We start from the raw sequence: 22,740 nt of genomic DNA, 5'->3' as shown, positions 1-22,740 counted from the left end.
ACTTGGACAGTATCGGCACACCATCCTCCACACCTTCCAAGGAACATCAGGAGATACCTTCTCAAGGACTTCCCGAACCTTTTTGAGGGCCTCCACGTGACAAACTTTGGAAGCTTCGAGGGAGGCATCTTCGAGGAAGATATCCTCCCCTTCTCAGACGTGTTCCAGTTCTCGATGATAAATTTCCGACAAGTGGTAGCCTTCGCGATCACCTCCTCAGCCCTCTTATAGGCCCTCTCGGCCTTATATAGGGCCTCTTTCTACTCCTTCACGGCCTGGTGGTGCCTCTTGCTACCCGAGTTCCTCTGTTAATTGAGGACCTTGATGATGTCCTTAAACTCAAACACCTTTCATTAAAGGACAAGTGGTCCTTCTTAATGGCACCATCAGCCACGAAAACTTTCAATTAGGGATGGGCAAGGGTCGGGTTTGGGTCGGGTCCAGCTGGACCCTAGACCCGGACCCTAATTTTTTTTGCAGACCCAGACCCGGACCCGGAGGGTCTGAAAAAATGGGACCCTGACCCAGACCCTTAGGGTCTGGAGGGTCCAGGCCTAAATTCTTTATTTTGCCAAATTATCAACATTATTAATATCAATAATCATCTGAAATTCGCATGAAACAAACGCAAAAAATCGCATGAAACAAACACAAGAATTTGCATGAAACAAACATAAACATATAAATTGAAAAAAAATAACAGTTAAAAACTTATAAACTGAAAAAAAACGAAACAAACACAATTCACAAAGATATAAACTGAAAAAAAAAACGAAACAAACATAAACATACAAACTGAAAAAAAGAAACAAACACAACTTACATAAGAGTACAGTTCAGAATAGGTGTTTTAGTTTAGGTTCTAGTCTTTTAGAAATCAATTTGTTTTTTTTAAAAGGAGTTAAAATGTATATATTAAATGAGTTTAGGGTCTAAGGGTCGGGTCTGGGTAGGGTCTGGGTCCAAAATGTTAAGACCCGGACCCGGACCCTAAAAAATTTACTTGGACCCAGACCCAGACCCGGACCCTTAGGGTCTAAAAAAGTTGGACCCAGACTCTTAAATTAGGGTCGGGTCCAACAGGGTCTGGGTAGGGTCCTGGACCCATGCCCATCCCTACTTTCAATTCAACAATCCGGATCCGGTCGTTAAGGTCACGTTTCTAGTCCTCATGATGGTAGCACATCTTCCTCATTGCATCAGCAGTAGCGGCGTCACCTTGAGGGCGACAAGCCATTGCGGCGACCCTAATCAAAAATTGTAATTAAAAACAAGCATAAGTCAGGAGGAAAAACAAGAAAGTTAATAAAATCAAGCAAAAATAAGGAAACATTGTGCCTCGACGAATATCGCCTTCAAGGCCTAGAGTTATTGGCCTCCCTAGGCCAAGCAAGCTACCTCATCCGCTGAGGTTATCAACGAGCCGGAGGCCTTATCTAAACTTTTTGATAAATCCGCCCTTGAAAGGGCAGTATAAGGAACGGGAGCAGTCCAGGAATAGGGCTCCTCCACTTTCAGCCTCTTCCACGAGGTCTGTTTCTCCCAAGTTGAGGGAGGGGGTAGTAAGGGCTCCCCCTCGAGTTTCACCTCTAGGGACGACAGGGGGAAGAACAGGAGTTAGAGATGTGGAGGCTAAGGGAGCTTAACACTCCTCCTCAAAGTAAACCCATCACTTGAAGTGGCCTTCGAGGTGTTGGCCAACCTAAAAGTCGTCAGAACGACACTCGAGCTGGTCTTGGCCAGCCGGCAACACTTGGTCACTCGAAGGGCCTTAGGAGTGATTAGTCGTTGAGATATGGGCGCTCGAGGTATGAAGTAAAAACGAAAAGGTCTATTGAGATGATGAAGGAGAGTGGGAAAGAAGAATTGTTATGAAACTAAATTGGGGAAGCCCATACTTAAAAGAAAATAGGGGCGCGAACCATGAGGCTGCATTAACCGCCCACGTAGGCCGTGATTGGAAGTGGCCATCTTGATATAGGCAGCCCTGTCCTAAACAATAAGGGTTGCGTATGTGAAACGCGACCCTAATTCTCCATATCACACTAAGGTAGAGCAATGCTCCCCCGAATAGCTCGAAGACTGCAAAAGGGAGTCATATCAAATGACAGAACTACAGAAGAATAGGCAAAATACATAACAAAAGTTATTTTCCTTCATTAAAAAAGGGATTGTTACATCTTCATTAAACTAGAAACAAGAATTACAAAGACAATAGTGGGCCCTATCCTACTCAGAGTCACTCGAGGAGTCACTTGAAGATTCCCTCCTGCTGAGAAAGACAGAGCAACTATCGTCAACTTGGTCCTCGAAATCATCCTTCGGACCCTCCTCAATGTTGTCACCTTGCTCCTCTTCAATGTTGTCTCGGCCTTCAAGCTCGTCATCTTCATTACATGCCTCGAGAGGATTGTCAAGGGGAAGGTCATGACACTCTGAAAAGGCACCACTAGCCAACTCAACATCGATCATGACAGTATATTCGGATTTGAAAGGGCCTAACACTAGTAGAAAAATGACGATTTGCGTCCCCTCAATTGCGTCGCACAGAAACGGAAACGACGCACAGTTAGGATTTGCGTCGCATGTTGAGAGTTGTGCGACGCAAATCACAAAAATATGCGTCGCACAGTATAAATGTGCGTTGCAAAAGGCTAATGTGCGTCGGACCCCTTGGCCCATCCGACGCACATCAGCCCAAAAGAGAACTCTAAGTCTCTCGGCTCTCTCCCTCTCCTTTTAATTTTCCCAAACCCTAATATGCACATCAACCGCCTCTCTCTCTTCCCCTCTCCCTCTCTCTCTCTTCCCCTCTCCCTCTCTCTCAATTCCAGAACTTGTTCCTCAAAACTCAATCAACTTAAATATATGGCGACGAAATTCTCTGAAGATGAACTAAGCACAAAATTGCAACAACTTCTTCCTCCTCGAAATCGGTCGTTTCATCGATCAAATCCCTCGAAACCTACACTTCTTCCTCTCCTGAAATCCGCAAACGTCGTTTAATTTGCCGCGTCGTTACCATCCTGAAATTTAACGTTTGCTTTGAAATTCGTTCATTTCACTTCGTTTCACTTCAAAAGTCGTTCGTCGAAATTATTTTCGTTTCATTCGTTTCATTCGTTTACAGATCTGCCAAATGCAATCGAACTCAAACGCAATCGAAGGTATTCTTTCTTTTTCTTTATTTTTCTTTATATCTGATTTTTTTTGTTTATTTTTATGGCATTTACCTTCTCTCGTTTTCAGATTTGAAATTTTCAAGAAGAGGATGGTATCTTCTCGAAATCTTGTTGTTGCGTTTGAGGTGAAGATCTTGATTGCTATGAAATTACAAGAAATTCTCGAAGATCTGGATTAGTTTTTTTATTTTTATTTTTAATTTTATCTCCCGTTATATAAAAACGCGGTTATAGATAATTTTTTAGTTTGTAATTTTATCTTCTGGTTAGGGTTAGAATTTCTTATTTTTTTTGTATGTTTTAGTTATAGATCTGATGTTAGTGATAATGGTGGTATTTTTTTCTTCTTAGAATTATGTAAAACCGCGCACTGTTAATGTTAGTCCATTGCCTTTGTAGTTTGTAATTTTATATTCTCCATTTTTGTATGTTCTTCATTTCCTTTTCAATTACTGATTCGTTATTGCTGATTCATTATAGAATTTGTGTAGAATTTCCTGCATTGGATAGTTTTTTTTAATAAAAAAAAAAAAATTTTTTTAAAAAAAATGCAATTTGCGTCGCACGTTGCCCACGACGCAAATCATTCATCTGCGTCGCACCCTAGGCGATGTGCGACGCACATTACCCTTTGAAGTGGGCTCCGGAGATCCATCTGCGTCGCACCGTATAAATGTGCGACGCAAATAGCTTAACCATTTGCGTCGTTTCCACATACGACGCAGACCAATTTTGGGTCATTTGCGTCGAGGCCTTTGGCGTCGTACCGGAGTCCGACGCAAATAGGCGCCTCACATCCGACGCAAATTGCCTTTTCTGTACTAGTGTAATCAGTCGAAGGAGAGACCTTGAGGAGGGCCTTCTACACCTTGTGAAGGGTTTCTTCATAGCAACCTCAGCGTCCTGGAGACCCATGTCGGCCGCAAAGTCCCTACCGGCCTCTGAGTTTTACCAATCAGCGGCGATCTGCTCCTTGGCCAGTAACCTCTTTGGCCTTAATGGCATCATATTGCCTCTTGATCGAGTCTTATTGGCTTTGGACATCACTGACCTTCTTCTCCCAAGTTCCTCCTTCTTAGCAAAAGCCTTCTTCTTTTCCTTGAGACTTTTATGAGCATTCTCGAGCTTGAGGTGATAATTCAGAATTAACTCCTTCTGCGTTATCAACTGCTCTCAAAGCTTTCGAGACCCAATGGTATGTCGATGGCTCATCACAACCATTCTGATCAAACAATGAAAAGAGACCGAGAACGAGTCAATAAAAGATAAAAAGGGAAAGAATTATCAAAAGGAAAAGGTGGGAACTTATTTCGACCCAAGAGGCATGCAACATCTCGACTTCTTCCTCCTCGTCCAAATCACGACAAACGTCGATGTCGGCCCTGGTAAGGATCCGTTGGACGACCTTATCAAAATGCCCCGTCTTTTCGAGCCTAGTTAGCTCCGTAACAGGCCTGGAGGAATCATCTGGCTCAACGATCCTGGGTCTCTTTCGACCCGAAGTATCTCCGCTTCGACCCTAGAGAGCATCACGATCTTGCTTTCTCCCAAGGATTCAGTCCCCTGTCGAGAAGCGTGCTCTTGGACAATAACCTTTCCCTCCATTACATGAGGGGCCAGATTATCAAAAGTGTTAGAGGCTCAAGGACGCCTATATTTCACCGGGTCCTATGTGGCACAACAAGGTCACGAAACAACGAATATGAAAGCTATGGTAACGATCGAGGAAAAGTGCAAACCTTAGGGGGACGAGGAGCCCGAATTCCCTCGCTAGCAACTTTATAGCGTATCTTAGTTGTTGGTTGGTTATCAAGTGCTTTTCCATGGTTTTCTCGAGCTTTCGACAGGAGATTACTACACTTGAAAAGAAATATATGTTCAAACATGAAAGGAATTACATGCACAATAAACCCAATCAATAAGTGCCCTACCCTTGAGGTAAGCAGTGCTCAGTCTTGTGGCTCATAGGAAGCATTTGTCACTTAGGTCTGTCGAGCTAGGAATCCAGTATTGAGCAACCCGCACCTTGTCCCCATTCACCACTTTGGTGATGGTCTGGCAATATACTGCCTCCATAGTCTCTCCTCTATCATCTAGGGCACTAACCTATTCAGTGCCATGTTCAGGGGGACCACGGGGATATCCAAATGTTTGCCCCAATACACATAAAGGAACTCTGTTTGAAAAACCTGGTGCTTCGACGGCATAATCCCAACCACTTTATATCGAAGTCGAGCTTGTAAGCTATACCATCCATCTCCATGGTTAGTAGAAGACATCACGACTAATTTTATCATGTTCCTCCACAACCTTAGGGATGTATCTACCCCCCATCATGTCGCATATGGCCAAAAACCCCACCATTGTGCCCACGACGTTGGGCATTAGCTGATACAGGGCTAGCTCATAGGCCCTGAGCAACGCGACAATAAATGGGTCAATGGAAAATCATAAGTTCGTAACCTGAGCTCGAGGTAGGCCTTATAAATGGCTATGCAGCCCGTCGGGGGAGTGCAGACATATTCTCCGGCTCAGGACTATACAAAGTATAAGCGTTGGAACCTAGTTGGCTTCCTCGAGATAACGTAGGTTATTTGCTTGAATTGCATAAAGGGTCCTCGAACATGATAATGGGCAATTTCCTTATCCTTGGCCGATTGTTCCTCGCACTGATGCTCAACTCGTGAGATGCATACTTGCTACCCCTCTCCACGACACAAACAACCTAATTATCGAGAAGGCGATCTAAGTAACTGCTAAAGGCTCGAGGTCGACCAATAGTCATGGCATGAGGAGGGTTATTTACCTCTACCCCCCCTCGCGGACATATGTTACTGAATCCTCATCATCACCCGAGCATGAAATGACGTCGACTATCGTGAGGGAATCAAGACATTCATGAGCTATGGACACCATAGGGGTACCTCATTTATTAACACCCCCTCGAACAATGGCTCAAGGGGAAAAGGAGGGGTCTCCCAACCGAAAAAGGTACCTCCATTATTTATGAAAGGAGAACCTGGTCTAGTAGGATCCATTTATTGATTAAAGAAAGAAACAAAGGAAAGATATGTCGTACCTTGGGGAGTAGGTCGTGTTTGGGCTTGAGGGAAGGATTGTTAGTTATGCCAGCCGAATATTCCATTCGCTTAGTAGGTCCGATAAACTTTTAGGTTTTTGGAGTGTTCGAGTATAAATTGTAAATGCCCACAGGATGGAAACCCGGAAAAACCCGCTCCCGCGAGATATTTCGATTTCTTTTAATTATCTTCTCACCTTCTTTTTTTTCTATGTATTGTTATGTTAGAATTTTTTAGAGATAATTTATTTCGTAATAGAATAATAATTGTATTAGGTATAGTTAGTTTCCTAAGTCTAGTTAGATTAGATTATGTTAGATGTTAATTTTTTTTAGGGATAAAATTTTATCCTATAAAAAGGGTGTGTGGGATCATTGATGTGTATGGTCATCAAATACGGAGAGAGACACTGTAAAGAATCTTAGGCTTCTAATTGTAATTCCTGAGAGACATTTTAATTCATGATATATGTCAGTTTAGGATTTTGCTAATATTCGTGTAAGCGTTAGAGAAACAATTGGTAGTTTTTGCTCTACTTTAAGGAGATGTTTTCCACTTTATATATGTGTTTGTCATTGCATTAGTTTTCACTCTTTAGATTTGTTATAGTGTTTATTTGCTATTACGCTTACGCATAAGTCATGACACTGAATGGATTCAATAAATTATTTCAGGAATTCTGAGTTTTGATATTAGGATCAGGGTTTGGTGTTAAGTTAGAGAAATTCAATTCATCCTAAGTTCATGTGATGTATGTAAGAGTAATCACAATTCACAAATGCATATTATAAGAGGCTATTCGATTTGATTCAGGACAAGTTTTGACCTCCATAAATTTTGAGTTTCGGCCTCTTGAGGAGAAACTCAAAACAACCTTTTGTGCACGTATGAGTCACAAAAGAAAGTGACTTCCTTATTAGTTAGTTCAATATGTAGAATTCTAAGAAAAATTCTCATTTCAAAGGCATTAAGATCTATCGTCTTGTGAACATATGGTTTTGCAAGATAAGATCTAACGATCCATCTTTGAATATCGTCGTTGATTAGAATCTCGACAACCTCCATCACACTACAATATCCCTTTTTGTGCAAGACATACAAGTTAGCCCCACCAAACGTAACCAAAGAGTACTTCTGTTTCTTGAGTTACTATGTACTTGTTGCAGAAGACTCACTGGAAACTTGATATCTGGAAAGATACCTGATTTCCTCGGCAATTTGACCAACCTTATAACTTTGTGAGTGCATCAAACTTGTTTACCAACACTTTACGAGTTAAGAATCGAGATCTATTTCATATCCTTGCAATATGATAATATGTATGTATATATTATATTTTATACTTTACAGAGATATTGAAGGCACTTCGATGGAGGGACCTATTCCATCTAGCTTATCCAATTTGATAAATTTGGAATATTTGTGAGTATAACATACATTCGCTGGTGAAATACTACTAAGATCGGTTATCACGAGCGACTTTGATTGAATGAACTAGCTAAATATTGGAAATAGAACAAAACATATAGGAGTGTTCATAATGTTCTATGAACAATTGAATCTCACTTAATATAATAAATTAACTACTTGTAGATTTAATTAATAATACAATCACGGCCCGTTTGGTAGTCATTAATAAATTGCGGTAATGGGAATGAGTTTTAAGTGTAATTTTATTAGGGAATCACCCTTAAAATCGCCATGGGGAGACATTTTTTTCTCCATGGGCAAGCAATCTCACCCCTAAACTCGTGTTTTTGTCTCCAAGATGAAGCAATTTTCATTACCACTCATTACCACCTACAAGGTGGTATTGGATGGGAATGAAAATTCAAGAAGGAAAGTGGAGACTTTAAGATAAATTAGCATTACCATGTGAATGAACAATGATATTTTTGACAAATTTACACACAAATTCATTCCCGTTACCATCATTTATGACCAACTACCAAACGGGCCGTCAAAGGTAGAAGCAAGTGTGACCAATAATTACTATGATTAACTTCAAAATCATATACGTTTAATACTCTCTCCATTCCTTATTAGGTTTTTTCATTTCTAAGTAGGGCACCATTCATATTTCATAGGTAAACAAAATCCTTCCAAAAATTCCAATATATAACATAAAACATAGTCATGTGGGGTCTTGTTCGATTCGTTTCATTGTGTATATTTGCACATCAAACTTGTATAATTTTTAGTAATATGCAATTAAAGAAATTAACTATACAAAATGTTGTGCATTGGCAAACGTATAGCTGGGAAATCTATTAAGAAACGAAGGGAGTAATTTGATAAAAAATTTTGATTTCAGGGGAATTTCAGATCTCAACACAAGAAGTATTAGATTCCCAAACTTGACAAAATTGGATAATTTGACCTATTTGTGAGTCTTCATCTGTATTTATCTAGTTTAGCATCAGTTTCAACATATTACCATCAACTTATGTTTCTATGTCTTCAGGGTACTCAGGAATTGCTCAATTACTGGTCCAATCCCGAATTTCGTGGGAAACTTTGAAAACTTGAAGATCTTGTGAGTTATAGCATCAATGTGCCATGGAAACGAATTGACTAACTTATACTCCCTTTGTTTTTTTTAATTATTACACTTAACTTTGCGAGAGAATCGAGAAAATGTGCAAAAAAATATGGAAGAAGTACAAAAAAAAAAATGTTTGGTTTTGAAAAATATAAAAGAAGCATTAAAATAATGTATGAAAGAGAAAATTAGGGTAGATGAGAATGTTCTGAGTGGATTATTAAAATGGATGGTTGGGATTTTGAGGTGGAAAATTGTAAATAGTTGATATAATAGGTTAACATATAAGGAAAAAGTGAAATTGTAACAAATTTAAAAACAGTTAAAAAAAGAATGGAAATTCTCATTAGTACAGTTGTGATTTTTAAGTTACTCATTATTGGTACCTTTGTAATTTTTATATTATCACTAATGCCTATGAAACTACCATGGTTAGCATAACAAATCCCATTTAACGGAAAATAAGCTGATTTAACATAAATTAGGCAAGTAATTAATCTAAACAATAATTTATAAGCATTAGTGATAATATGAAAAGTACATGGTACCAATGAGAATATTGAAACCCACAAGGGTACCAATGAGAATTTCTCAAAAAAGAAAGAGAAACAATTAAATAAATAGAGGGAGTATCGTATAACCTCAGGAATACATACGTAGAAATAATAATACAAAAAATGATATCTTTTCTCCATCTTCTTAGTTAACTTGCTTTGACTTTGTAGCTATTCACATATATTACTTTGACTATCTTTGTTATTTGTATTTTTAAAAAAATATAGTCATGTGGAATACTAACCTCCATTCTTAGATAAGTGTAACAGTTTAACTTTCACGCTTTCTCAACGCACAACTTTGACCACTAATATCTCTAATATGTATTTTTTAAGGTTATAAAAAGTTGATATTATGAAAATATGGATTGAAACCAATCCAACAACATTTCATTTGATAATTTTTGTATTTATATATTAGTTCAAAAATACGGTCAATGTAAAATATATGAATAGTGTTAAAGTCATAGTGTTACACTTAAAAGAAACAGAGGAACCATTAGATTTGTCTCAATATATATATTCAAAATATCAAATGTTTATAATTTTTGCTTATTGAAAATTAGAGATATTAAAGTTAAGAAACTTCATTCACAAGTTTTACTGAAGAAATAGCACAACTCAAAACGGGACATAACTTACACGGTAACTGTAACTTAGAGCTAAACTCATAAAATAATACTATCTCCAATGATAGGTTCTTCAATAGGAGACTTTTGCAACAACCCCTAGACTCAAATAACCCGAACCTGAGCTCCACCTTCAAACGTGCAAAAAGGGACCTATCCTGGAGGTTTGGCTGGTATTTCCTTCTCTGAAACTTATGTCAGGAATCAGGAGTGGTAAAGGTAACTTTTAGAGAGAGAAAGTAGAGAGAGAGAGAGAGAGAGAGAGAGAGAGAGAATAATGACAAAGTAATAGTACACTGCTTTGAATTTCATACTTTTTCCAAGGATTATTATTTATACTGTTTGGAGTAATTGTTGTACCCTAAGGTCACCCTAATTTGGGAGCACCTGATTGGTTGAGTAATATTCTTATGACGTGTGGCAAGTATTGATTAGAGAGTACACATCATCCATTTTATACGAATGCTTCTCACATATGCTAGGCCTAAGTACAAATTAGGCCAGAGGAATAGGCTAGTACAACTTTTATTCTGAAAGTTTGGTACTTTCAGCCATATACTTTATGGACTTTGTACTTTCTATAGTAGAGAAGGGACACGTGTACGGGCTAGATGAAAGCACGTGTCCCTTTAAGAGCTATTGATCTTTAGGATACAACAATAACTTTCCAAATAAATTTCATATATAACTTTCCTTTTGTTGATAATGAAAGAAAAATTTTCAAAAATACTACCTTTGAATGACATTTTAGAATAAATTCCTCTTAAAATACTATTACTATACCGTTTTAGTTATGTTTGACAATTAAAACGAAGTTTGATAATCACGTACTATTCGTAATTTTAAATAGTTTTTTTTTGATAAAAAGTTTGTTATAATAAAATGGTAACACATTTCTATGTATATTGTAGAGACCTGAGTTACAATCAGTTGAGTGGTCAAATTCCAGATTCGATGCAAACCATGCCAAAACCTAACTACTTGTAAGCTAATTACTTGGATTTTGAATGTTCCCATCTTAAAATTTTCAGATAATCCTTTTTTCATAATCATATACCGAGTGATATTATTGATGCAGGTTTCTTACGAACAACTCATTATCTGGAATGTTACCAAGTTGGATATTAAAGACTAACAACAAGCATTACGTGTTAGTTTTTTCTATTTTTCACTTGCTATGTATTAGTATTGCAATTTTATAAACCAAGCAAATCTTATAGTGTCAATTTTGTTATTGCAGCGACGTGTCTTATAACAATTTTAGTGGGTCATCTGACCCATTCCCAACGAGTTGCCAACAGCCAAATGTGTAAGATCTCCTTCACTCTTCAAAGTTATTCACCCCTCCCTGTGCAAGTTTACTTATTAGTATTGTAATCGTGTTTACAATAATCTGAACAGGAACCTTGCGGCTAGCTACTTTTCAGCAGAAACCAGCTCGTAAGTTTCCCTTGTTACTCCTTGTCCTAGAATAATCTGAACACTTGTTACGACACATGGTTTAAGATGATAAATTATAAAGGGTTATTAAATGTTATTTTATTAAAAACTAAATGAGATAGCAGTTGGTTTATACTTTTTTAATGTAAGGAAAGAGAAAATTCAGTATATTTAGAGCACTAATCTCAATATAGCTCTTCAAGATTACTCTCCAATCCATTTTTAACTTTCTTCCTCCTCAGGATCACCCCTTCAAAAATCGCTAACAATAATGGTATTTTTATTCTCGAAAATGCTCTCCAATTTATTATTATCTTCTATTGAAGTATAAATATTAGGTTGTTAGAGATTGTTAGTAACTCTCTTAATTCAAGAATAGTTTGTTAAGTGTTGTAATTAGTATAAATAGGTTGATATTGTAATTGTTCATTAACAACTTTCATTCTAATACAATGTAGTCTTAGATTTATTTTGGTTCTCTCTCTGTTTCTCTCCACTTCTCTCTCTTCTCTCTCTTCTCCATTCACATCACTGCTTCCTCTCCTAAGCTCCATCAATGGAGTCCAATACTCAATTCTAACATGGTATCAGAGCAGGACAAATCCTAGCTCGATTTCTTCTGCAAATTTCGTTTCTTTTCTCTAAATTTTCTGTCTAACATTTCTCAAAACTCTTCTTCGATTCTATCCGATTGATTCTTCCATCTTGAATATTTTTTGTTGCGTTGAATTACGCGTTTGGAATATGAAAATTTTCATATTCTTAGCAAAATTTGAAACCCTAGAATTCGGGTGCAAAATCTTCAATGCTTCTTTTCTTACACATTTCTCAATTACAAACTCGTGTTTGAATTACTCACCAATTTCTTGTGATTGATTCTGGCGAATTCTTTTCCGCAAATTTGATTCAATTCCGGGTTTCATTTTCGAGCAATGAGTTCGTAATTCTTTGCACAATTATTCAGCAAATATTGCTAAGTGATCTGGGTTTCTTCTTTCGAATTTGGAGGTTTCTGGGTTTCATCAAGGATCTGGAAAATTTTCAAATTCAAAGATAAAAAAAAAGGTTGGGTTTCTTGAAGATTGTAGTTTATATATGGCGTTGGTGTCAAAATATATCATTGTTTTCTTGAAGTTGTTAACGTTCGTTTTGCTTTGATTTGCATCTTGGTAATTGGAAAAAAAAAATTACATTGGTTCTTGATTCTTGGAGATGGTGGTTCTGTGTTGCAAACTTAATCCATTGTTGTTGTTGGCAAATTTCCACAACATTTTTTTTGTTTGGATTTCGTGTTGTTGAGTGCACAATTGTCTGATCTTGAAGATGTGATTACTCGTTTTCTGTGCTGAAATTTCTGGTTCTTGAGTTACACACTCTTTTTTTTTCATTTTCTCTTTTTTTCTTTCTTTCCATTTCTAAACACACTCTCTTGTTAAATATCTCACTTCAACTTGGATGAAATTCTGGTCTGGAAGCTCGTGGCAGTGACAACAACTTCAGTTGTGATGAAGTCCTTCCTATCCTAGTTAATTTCTGGACATTTTAGAGAAATTGAATGTTATGTTGCAGTTGGTTCTTACAGTGAGAAGTAAGCATGGGTCTTATTTGAGGCCAAAGTTGAGGAGACTCACTATGCTGAGATTGTTGCAGAAGTAGTGATTGCTTATGTGTTGATGTTGTTGTTGTGTTGGGTTTGTTGTTAGTGTGATGATGTTGAGTTTGGTGTGTTGTTTGTAGTTGTGATATTGTTCTAATGATCATTGATGATTGTTAGATCCTAAAACTTCTGATTTGTTTGATGTTGTTTGCAATTAAACTTTTATACACATCTCTATTTTTCTGTGATAAGACCCATAGTTGGTCCTTTGTTGTGCCCATCAGAGGCTTTGTTGTGCCCATTATTAGAAGCTTTCTTATGACCCATTAGAGGTCTTTTTTACTGTGATCCTTAGAGATATTTGATAGTCTTATGACTTTAACCTCATTTTATAGTCTTATGACTTTAACCTCCAACCCATATTGGTTATTTTCTTTGTTTTTCGCCCATATGGGCTTGATTTCGCCCACAGTGGCATTTTTGTTGTGACCCATAGATGTCTATTTCATGTCCGTAGAGGCTTTTCTTTGCCCACAGTGGCTTGTTACCAATAGTGGCTTGACAGGTGGTTGTCAGTTGTTGATTTAGCATATAGTTGTGCATTGGTATTTTTTATTTTTTTGGTTTTGTTTGGAGGATTGATAGCATTGTGCCTACTTTGGTCGTTGTTTATGGGTTGTCTGGACACGGGCATTTGGTGATGATGGTATTAGTTGAGGTTGAGTTACATGATGCTTTCTCATTCGTGGTGTTGATGGTTGAGGCAATTCGTTGGTAGCTCTTCTAGTATGGCAACAGCAGCTTAGCATTACACAAAGCTCAAGTTCATTGAGGTTCATTTTGGTTGTTCGACTTATTTGAGAATTCGTTCATGTTTGATCCATAGTGATTGTATTCTCTTATTGTGATCAAGAGATTTTTTTTAGTACGAATTGTTCAAACTGAATATGTTTTTCAAACATGTCCAGTTTGCAAGGGGATGTTGAAGTATAGATATTAGGTTGTTAGAGATTGTTAGTAACTCTCTTGATTCAAGAATAGTTTGTTAAGTGTTGTAATTAGTATAAATAGGTTGATAATGTAAATGTTCATTAACAACTTTCATTCCAATACAATGTAGTCTTAGATTTACTTTGGTTCTCTCTCTGTTTCTCTCCACTTCTCTCTCTTCTCTCTCTTCTCCATTCACATCACTGCTTCCTCTCCTAAGCTCCATCAATGGAGTCCAATACTCAATTCTAACATGGTATCAGAGCAGGACGAATCCTAGCTCAATTTCTTCTGCAAATTTCGTTTCTTTTCTCTAAATTTTCTGTCTAACTTTTCTCAAAACTCTTCTTCGATTCTATCCGATTGATTCTTCCATCTTGAATATTTTTTGTTGCGTTGAATTACGCGTTTGCAATATGAAAATTTTCATATTCTTAGCAAAATTTGAAACCCTAGAATTCGGGTGCAAAATCTTCAATGCTTCTTTTCTTACACATTTCTCAATTACAAACTCGTGTTTAAATTACTCACCAATTTCTTGTGATTGATTATGGCGAATTGTTTTCCGCAAATTTGATTCAATTCCGGGTTTCATTTTCGAGCAATGAGTTCGTAATTCTTTGCACAATTATTCAGCAAATATTGCTAAGTCATCTGGGTTTCTTCGTTCGAATTTGGAGGTATCTGGGGTTCATCAAGGATCTGGAAAATTTTCAAATTCAAAGATAAAAAAAAAGGTTGGGTTTCTTGAAGACTGAAGTTTATATATGGCGTTAATGTCACAATATATCATTGTTTTCTTGAAGTTGTTAACGTTCGTTTTGCTTTGACTTGCAACTTGGTAATTGGAAAAAAAAAATTACATTAGTTCTTGATTCTTGGAGATGGTGGTTCTGTGTTGCAAACTTAATCCATTGTTGTTGTTGGCAAATTTCCAGAACATTTTTTTTGTTTGGATTTCGTGTTGTTGAGTGCACAATTGTCTGATCTTGAAGATGTGATTACTCGTTTTCTGTGCTGAAGTTTCTGGTTCTTGAGTTACACACTCTTTTTTTCATTTTCTCTTTTTTTCTTTCTTTCCATTTCTAAACACACTCTCTTGTTGAATATCTCACTTCAACTTGGATGAAATTCTGGTCTGGAAGCTCGTGGCAGTGACAACAACTTCAGTTGTGATGAAATGCTTCTCATCCTAGTAAATTTCTGGACATTTTAGAGAAGTTGAATGTTATGTTGCAGCTGGTTCTTACAGTGAGAAGTAAACATGGGTCTTCTTTGAGGCCAAAGTTGAGGAGACTCACTATGCTGAGATTATTGCAGAAGTAGTGATTGCTGATGTGTTGATGTTGTTGCTGTGTTGGGTTTGTTGTTAGTGTGATGATGTTGAGTTTGGTGTGTTGTTTGTAGTTGTGATATTATTCTAATGATCATTGATGATTGTTAGATCCTTAAACTTCTGATTTGTTTGATGTTGTTTCCAATTAAACTTCTATACACATCTCTGTTTTTCTGTGATAAGACCCATAGTTGGTCCTTTGTTGTGCCCATTAGAGGCTTTGTTGTGCCCATTATTAGAGGCTTTCTTATGACCCATTAGAGGTCTTTTTTACTGTGATCCTTAGAGATATTTGATAGTCTTATGACTTTAACCTCATTTGATAGTCTTATGACTTTAACCTCCAACCCATATTGGTTATTTTCTTTGTTTTTCGCCCATAGGGGCTTGATTTCGCCCACAGTGGCATTTTTGTTGTGACCCATAGATGTCTATTTCATGTCCGTAGAGGCTTTTCTTTACCCGCAGTGGCTTGTTGCCCATAGTGGCTTGACAGGTGGTTGTCAGTTGTTGATTTAGCATATGGTTGTGCATTGGTATTTTTTTTTTTTTGGTTTTGTTCTAAGGATTGATAGCAGTGTGCCTACTTTGGTCGTTGTTTATGGGTTGTCTGGACACGGGCATTTGGTGATGATGGTATTAGTTGAGGTTGAGTTACATGATGCTTTCTCATTCGTGGTGTTGATGGTTGAGGCAATTCGTTGGTAGCTTTTCTAGTATGGCAGCAGCAGCTTAGCATTACACAAAGCTCGAGTTCATTGAGGTTCATTTTGGTTGTTCAACTTATTTGAGAATTCCTTCATGTTTGATCCATAGTGATTGTATTCTCTTGTTGTGATCAAGAGATTTTTTTTAGTACGAATTGTTCAAACTGAACATGTTTTTCAAACATGTCCAGTTTGCGGGGGGATGTTGAAGTATAGATATTAGGTTATTAGAGATTGTTAGTAACTCTCTTAATTCAAGAATAGTTTGTTAAGTGTTGTAATTAGTATAAATAGGTTGATATTGTAATTGTTCATTAACAACTTTCATTCTAATACAATGTAGTCTTAGATTTACTTTGGTTCTCTCTCTGTTTCTCTCCACTTCTCTCTCTTCGTTCTCCATTCACATCACTGCTTCCTCTCTTAAGCTCCTTCAATGGAGTCCAATATCTTCAATTGCTATTCTTTGTAAAATTTCAATCACAGGTGTCATCGTACTATAACAAGAGCATGCTCTCTCAATGCTCTTGAGGGAGAGCATTTCTACAAATTATCTCCGTGGAGAGCGAACACAGAGAACTAGGAGAGCACCATAATAGGGTAGAGTTGGCTCTCCATTTTCTCTCTCATGGAAGAGCTACTTGGAGAGCACCAATGTTGGTACTCTTATATTGGTAGAGACGGGATGGGGAGAAAAAGGGTGTTTAATAACTTACTTCATATAATAAGAGCACGATTATGCCAAGAATAGAAGTGTTCAAACTAATTTAAGAGTTTAACACAAAAAAAGTGCTCAATCTATTTTGGTATGGAGGAATATTAATTCTTCTACTTAATTATATGTTGAATGATGAAATTCATCAATGATATAATTTTATTTGTTTGGAATTCAATTTTGATCATGCAGAGTGCCTTGGTGCTTGAGGAGGAACCTTCCTTGTTCCACTACGCCGCAATGTAAGAATTTTCAACAATTTTTCATCTATATGCAACATGTAATCGACTTATTGTTGATAATGGTTGGAATTTATGGATGAAAAGAGGAATTTGAGGATAGACAGACATTACCATTTTACATTGTATGCATCAAACCTTATTCACAAATTTACTTATAAATTCAGTATCATTTTCACCATTTATTATCTCCTATAATCGTAAATGCTTACATTTTTGTTGTTAGCAATAGCATAACCTTAATGTAAGATGAGCATCTCAAATAATCATCTAATAGCATACTTTGTCATGCTTCCGGCATTCCATGTTGATACAGATAATAATTTTTCCATCAATTGCGGTGGAAACAAGACGAGCATCTCAAATATTGAATACGATGAGGATATTTCTCCCGGAGGCCATTCCACTTTCTTTACAAATGGGGAAAAGTGGGCTTACAGTAGTACAGGTGTTTTTCTTTTTACTGATAGTGCCAACTTCTTGGCAATGGAAACATCCAATCCTAATGTAACGGGCATTTATAGAACAGCTCGCTTAGCTCCTTTATCACTTAAGTACTATAGCCTTTGCATGCTACAAGGAAGTTACAGAGTGAAGCTTCACTTTGCTGAGATCGTGTTTGCCAACGATGAAACTTTTAGCAACAATGGCAGACGCGTTTTTGATGTTGCAATTCAGGTGATTCAAGAGTTAGTTCATTGTTTCCTTTGCGCCTTTTTTTAATTTAAATTTAAATTTTTATTTGTTTTTCGAGTTGTGACAGGGAGATGTAAAACTCAAGGACTTCAACATTGAGGCCGAAGCCGGAGGTGCTGGCAAGGAGATAACTAAAGAGTTTGTTGTTTATGTTCATGGCAGCACGCTCGAGATCTCCTTGTACTGGTCTGGTAGAGGAACAACGATATCTCCTCATAGAGGCGTTCATGGACCTCTTATCTCTGGGATCACAGTCACGCCTAGTAAGTTAACAATCTATTTGAACTACTATTTTTTCATGCTTAGTTATGTTATACTTTCTCCATTCTATTATTAGTACAACATCACCCTAGACATATTTTGTACGTATATCATGGGAAGATGAGATAAAAATAGAGAAATAAAGTGGGACTCATGTAATAGCCAATAGGAGAGGTCAAGAGAAGTATTAGTAAATAATGAAACCTTGCAATTAATGTGAAACTTCCTGGCAATTAAACGAGAACTACTATTTTGACTCGGACGATCCCCCGAGTCAGTTACAATTATCAAATATATTATTATTCATAATTTCATAATTGATTTTATTAGCTTCCCATAATATATTGTATAGTACAAAATTGTAAAATTGACGTTATGTCATGATAAGTTGTTTTTAAAAGGATTTTTTGTCCCAAACCACCTTAACTTTGTGCCACTTTGCGAGAAACTAACTTAAGTAAACGAAATTTTCCAAAACTACCTTTAATAGTAAAAAATACTGTTGACTACTACCTAAATGGTTTAAAGGGGAGTTGACCATGAATTTTACTTCAATAATAACGATGTGCTGGGCACGTGACCCCTTTTTTTTTTTGCCATTATTCTTCCACATCCCTCACCTCCCTTCATTCCCTCATTTCGGTGCTAATGATGGTGGTAGGGAGTGGGTGGGGTAGTTGTTTGTTGCGGGCTTTCGATTTGTGGACGAGATCTGGGTTTTCGAGTGTTGAGTACTGGGTAGGGCAGTTTGTGGGTTGCGGTCGGTTGTCATATGGGTTGTGGCAAGTGACAGTTGGTGGCTGAATATGAATGTGGCTTGTGGTGGGTAGAGATGGCAATGGGTAGGATCTGGACAGGGTCCTCTAGGATCCAGATCCAGATCCATTTTTTGGACAAGGATCCAGATCCTACCCGGATCCACAGGGTAATAAGAATGAGGATCCAGATCCAGATCCGTATGGATCCTACGGATCCGGGTCCTAAACGGATCCAAAACGGATCCTTGCCTATTATCTTCAAACTACCTTAATTTTCACAATAATTAAAGATTTTAAACAATAAAGTCATTTAATATCAACCAAAAAATACATTTAATTTTTTAAAATAACCATTGCAAGTACTTACAACTATTCAATTAATCAAACAGTAGATTAGTTATCGACCTAATTTTCGAATTTAATTATCTAGCAAATTCGCACAAAAATCATACATTAGTTAGAACAATAATCTGAAATTCAAGCGAAAATTCGTTTTACATGTAATAGCCAATATTATAATATTATGATAATATAATATTAAATAATATTATTATTATAAAAACGGGTAAACGGATCTGGATCTGGGTAATAATTTAGGACCCGGTCCAGATCCGTTTTTTTAAGGAGGATCCAGATCCTACCCGGATCCATAGGGTCCAAAATTTGAGGATCCGAATTTGTCAAAAATGGATCTGGATCCACGGATCCGGGTAGGGTCCATTACCCATTGCCATCTCTAGTGGTGGGTGCTCGTATTGGTGGTTGTGGGTTGCAGTATAGGTGGTTGCGGGTTTATGAGAGTGATCGTACTTGTCCTGTCGAGGGCTTGTGTTGGGTGATCTTATTGGTGATTGTGGGTTGCACTGGATGGCTTTGGGTTGCAATGGGTGGTCATAGTGGTTGTGGCGAGAAACAGTGGGTGCTCGTATTGATAGATGTGGCTAGGAAAAGGTCTCGACATTGGGTGGTGAATGGTAGCCACAAAGAAGAGAATGAAGAAAGGGTAAAATAAAATTAGAGTCACGTGCTTGCCATGTGACTGATAGGCTAAAGTCGTACCACCTAATCTAAAATAACCTAAGGTCCACTAACTAGTAGTCAGGAAAGTCAGGATCAAATCCACAGGGAGAAAGCTATATTATTGTATTTGAACTCTAATATTATACTAACTAAATCAGATGAAGATGATTGTGTTACTGAACTAAGCAAATAACAGAATTAAACACGAAGCTATGAATCAATTAATAAAGAACTAGGATTATGGATCACTATGCATACAACTCGGGAAATCAGGGACGAATAACAACCACCTAATAAGTCAATTTATCTAGGGCACATGTAATTTCTCTCGAACATTACCTCCCTCAAAGATCACATAGTCGCTCTCGCATAGTCAAGGATCACTCTACCTAATGATTGAAAGCCTATATGATATATCTTCTCTCGAAGCAGATTCAATATTGCGATATCTAGAAATATAAATCAGGCCAAACTTATAAATCTAGCATAAACGATTCAATCACAGGAAACAATTGAAATAGAAGGTAATTAGACTAATCTATCAATCCCTCATTGCATATATAGACCCCACAATCTTATAAATAGAAGTACTCACTCATATTTATGAAAATAATAACAAAATTTATATAAAAACTAATACTTTGAGATATTGCAAATAACTAAGAAAGTAATCTAAGAAAGAATAGAGAAAGCAATAAAGAATGATTACTAAATTGAAGAAATGTATTGAACTTGTGAATAATCCAAAGGTTTGATCTTGAATTCAAAGCGAAAAGTAATAAAATAGGATTCTTAAATCACTCTCTAGAGAAAACAATGAAAACTAATGGCTAAAACAAAGATGAATAAAAGAAATTCTAATTTGCTATTTATACTAGCCCTAAAAAATTAGGAAAAAGGCCTACAAAAATAGCATGGAATTCATTAAACGCGCGTATCGGGTCACCGTCCGATCAGGCCTAGTATGCCCGATGTCATCAGGCTCATCAAACTGGAAGCAGCACAAAACCACAAGTACCAGATGCAATCGGGCGGTCTATTATCTCAGCAGTGCCAACGCAGCAGCATCTTCATGGGCGTCCGACTTCATCGGGTCGAACCGCCCGACCGGGCTTCAACAGCGACTTACAACAGGGCGTAAGCGCCTGATCGGGCCCGCAACCAAAATAGTTTGTGTCTTTTGGGCGCCCGATCTGACTGGGCCTGGCCTCTTTTCTTCGTTCCTTGGCACCAAATGCCAAGTCTTCAACTCTTCTTTTGCTCAAGGGTCCCAAATGTGTCCTCAGGACCTTAGGACTTAGCATCAAACCTCTCCAATCCAGTGTAGCGATCATATAACATAAGGAAATAGGAAATAATTCCCCAAAATCTGCAATTCGACACAAAACAGCAAACCACAACCAGATGGAGAAAGTTAGTACAAAATGGCTCCTAAGAGCACCTTAAACATCCTTTTTAGCATATAAGTTGGGGGGAAACTATATATAAAATCATAACATCAAACTTTCCTAAGCTAAACCTTTGCTTGTCCCTAAGAAAAGCACAACCTGAATATGAAAAAAATTGCTTCACCCCTCAAATAAGAAATTCGAACTCAAACATTTTCAACTCAAAATCCTTCAAGCAAGCAAAATTCAAGTTCAGTTGCTCCGATCACACTGACCACCAATCACCTAAGCAAACCGTCAGATGCAACTGCCCTACATAACATGCAAATCTTAAAAAGGTGCTCACCGAGGTGTCACTCCTCTCAGTTTTATGGCGAGCATAAAGTGTGCCCGATCGCTCATCAACCCAACCATAATATCCCTTCCCACTCGCATAAAGGTACGTAAATTATTTAAGAAATATGGTGAAAAAGGTAAGAAAAGGAGAGCAAAAAACATAGTAGGACTAGATGTGGTCGAAATAACACCCATGGCCTCAACAACATGACCAAGATAATAACCAACTTTAATATTTTACGAACCAATCAATAATTATCTCCTGCAATATAATTTTCAATAATTTTTCGTGAATCAAAATTTCTTGAAACTTAATGAATGAAAACCATGGAGACTTTTCATGTATTATTTTTTCGTTTTCCTTTTTTGTCTTTCACTTTACTTTGTACCAACAAAACATTATTTTCACAAACCCACAGAATCAACCACACAATATAGTATCCCTAAAATGCTCCCCCAAGCTAGACTTGGGACAATAATCATTGCAAAGGCTCAAGGCGTCTAGTGTAGCTTCATATAGCTCCAAAAAAGTCATTAGGCTCAGCGAGGGAGGAGGGAAAATGATTCATTTAACAACTTTGAGGCTTAAAGATCACACAAATGGATAACTATTTTATGAGTTATAGAATCTAGAGAGAGAAACTCTCTCCTCTCTCTAGAAATCAATGTAACAGTAATTTTCATCACCATTTTTGCCCCTCAGCAATGCTGGAGCCATGGCAAAAGGGTAATGGAAGCAAGAAGAATGTTAAGGAAGGGCAGAACGTAAAGGTTGTTCGAAAACCACAATCCGGAGATGCAAGGAAAGAAATCAATGTAAATGAGTTACATGATGACTCATTGTTGAGTTGGAGCTCGGAGGAAGATGATTCTCATGCTTCACTCAATTTTGAAGCTTCTGAAAGGGATAAGGAGGCGTTTATTGAAACTCGAAATAGACAGGAGAAGTGAATTGCATCGGTTCATAATCCGGCAAGTTCGATTAAGCCAATGGTTCAACCTTCTCCACATCCGATGCAACAACTGGTAAGCAATGCTGGAACATCCACTGTCTTAGGTATCTGGCGACATTCTCTATTTTATAATATTGTTGATGAAGGATTGAATCTAGAAATACCTGTGGTGGATGCTGATGTAGTTGTGAGTAAGAGCGGTGATGTGAATGTTGTTAAGATAAGTATGGAGGATATCCAACCTGAACTTGAATATTGGCAGAGTGCTCTAGTATGCTATATTCTGGGGTGAAACCTCCATTGAGGATTGTGGAAGG

The 22,740-nt window shown here is 37.4% G+C and overlaps 1 protein-coding gene across 1 annotated transcript in view; it reads left to right on the top strand.

The window, feature by feature from the left end:
* The first annotated feature begins 5,669 nt into the window (after nt 1–5,669).
* Nucleotides 5,670–22,740, top strand: part of LOC104891312 (probable LRR receptor-like serine/threonine-protein kinase At1g53440) — a 33,839-nt gene continuing 16,768 nt past the window's right edge. The window contains exons 1-12 of the mRNA XM_048642001.2: nt 5,670–5,767; nt 7,429–7,500; nt 7,613–7,684; nt 8,577–8,648; nt 8,727–8,798; nt 10,899–10,970; nt 11,066–11,137; nt 11,228–11,296; nt 11,389–11,427; nt 16,965–17,014; nt 17,328–17,689; nt 17,775–17,970. Coding sequence (XP_048497958.1) covers nt 5,670–5,767; nt 7,429–7,500; nt 7,613–7,684; nt 8,577–8,648; nt 8,727–8,798; nt 10,899–10,970; nt 11,066–11,137; nt 11,228–11,296; nt 11,389–11,427; nt 16,965–17,014; nt 17,328–17,689; nt 17,775–17,970 — 1,246 coding nt within the window. The remainder of the gene's footprint in view (nt 5,768–7,428; nt 7,501–7,612; nt 7,685–8,576; nt 8,649–8,726; nt 8,799–10,898; nt 10,971–11,065; nt 11,138–11,227; nt 11,297–11,388; nt 11,428–16,964; nt 17,015–17,327; nt 17,690–17,774; nt 17,971–22,740) is intronic.

Source organism: Beta vulgaris, chromosome 4, assembly GCF_026745355.1.
Source record: "Beta vulgaris subsp. vulgaris cultivar EL10 chromosome 4, EL10.2, whole genome shotgun sequence".
NCBI classification, from domain to species: domain Eukaryota; kingdom Viridiplantae; phylum Streptophyta; class Magnoliopsida; order Caryophyllales; family Amaranthaceae; genus Beta; species Beta vulgaris.
The sequence above is the reverse complement of the archived record's forward strand: the minus strand, read 5'-3'. Positions and strand labels throughout refer to the sequence as shown.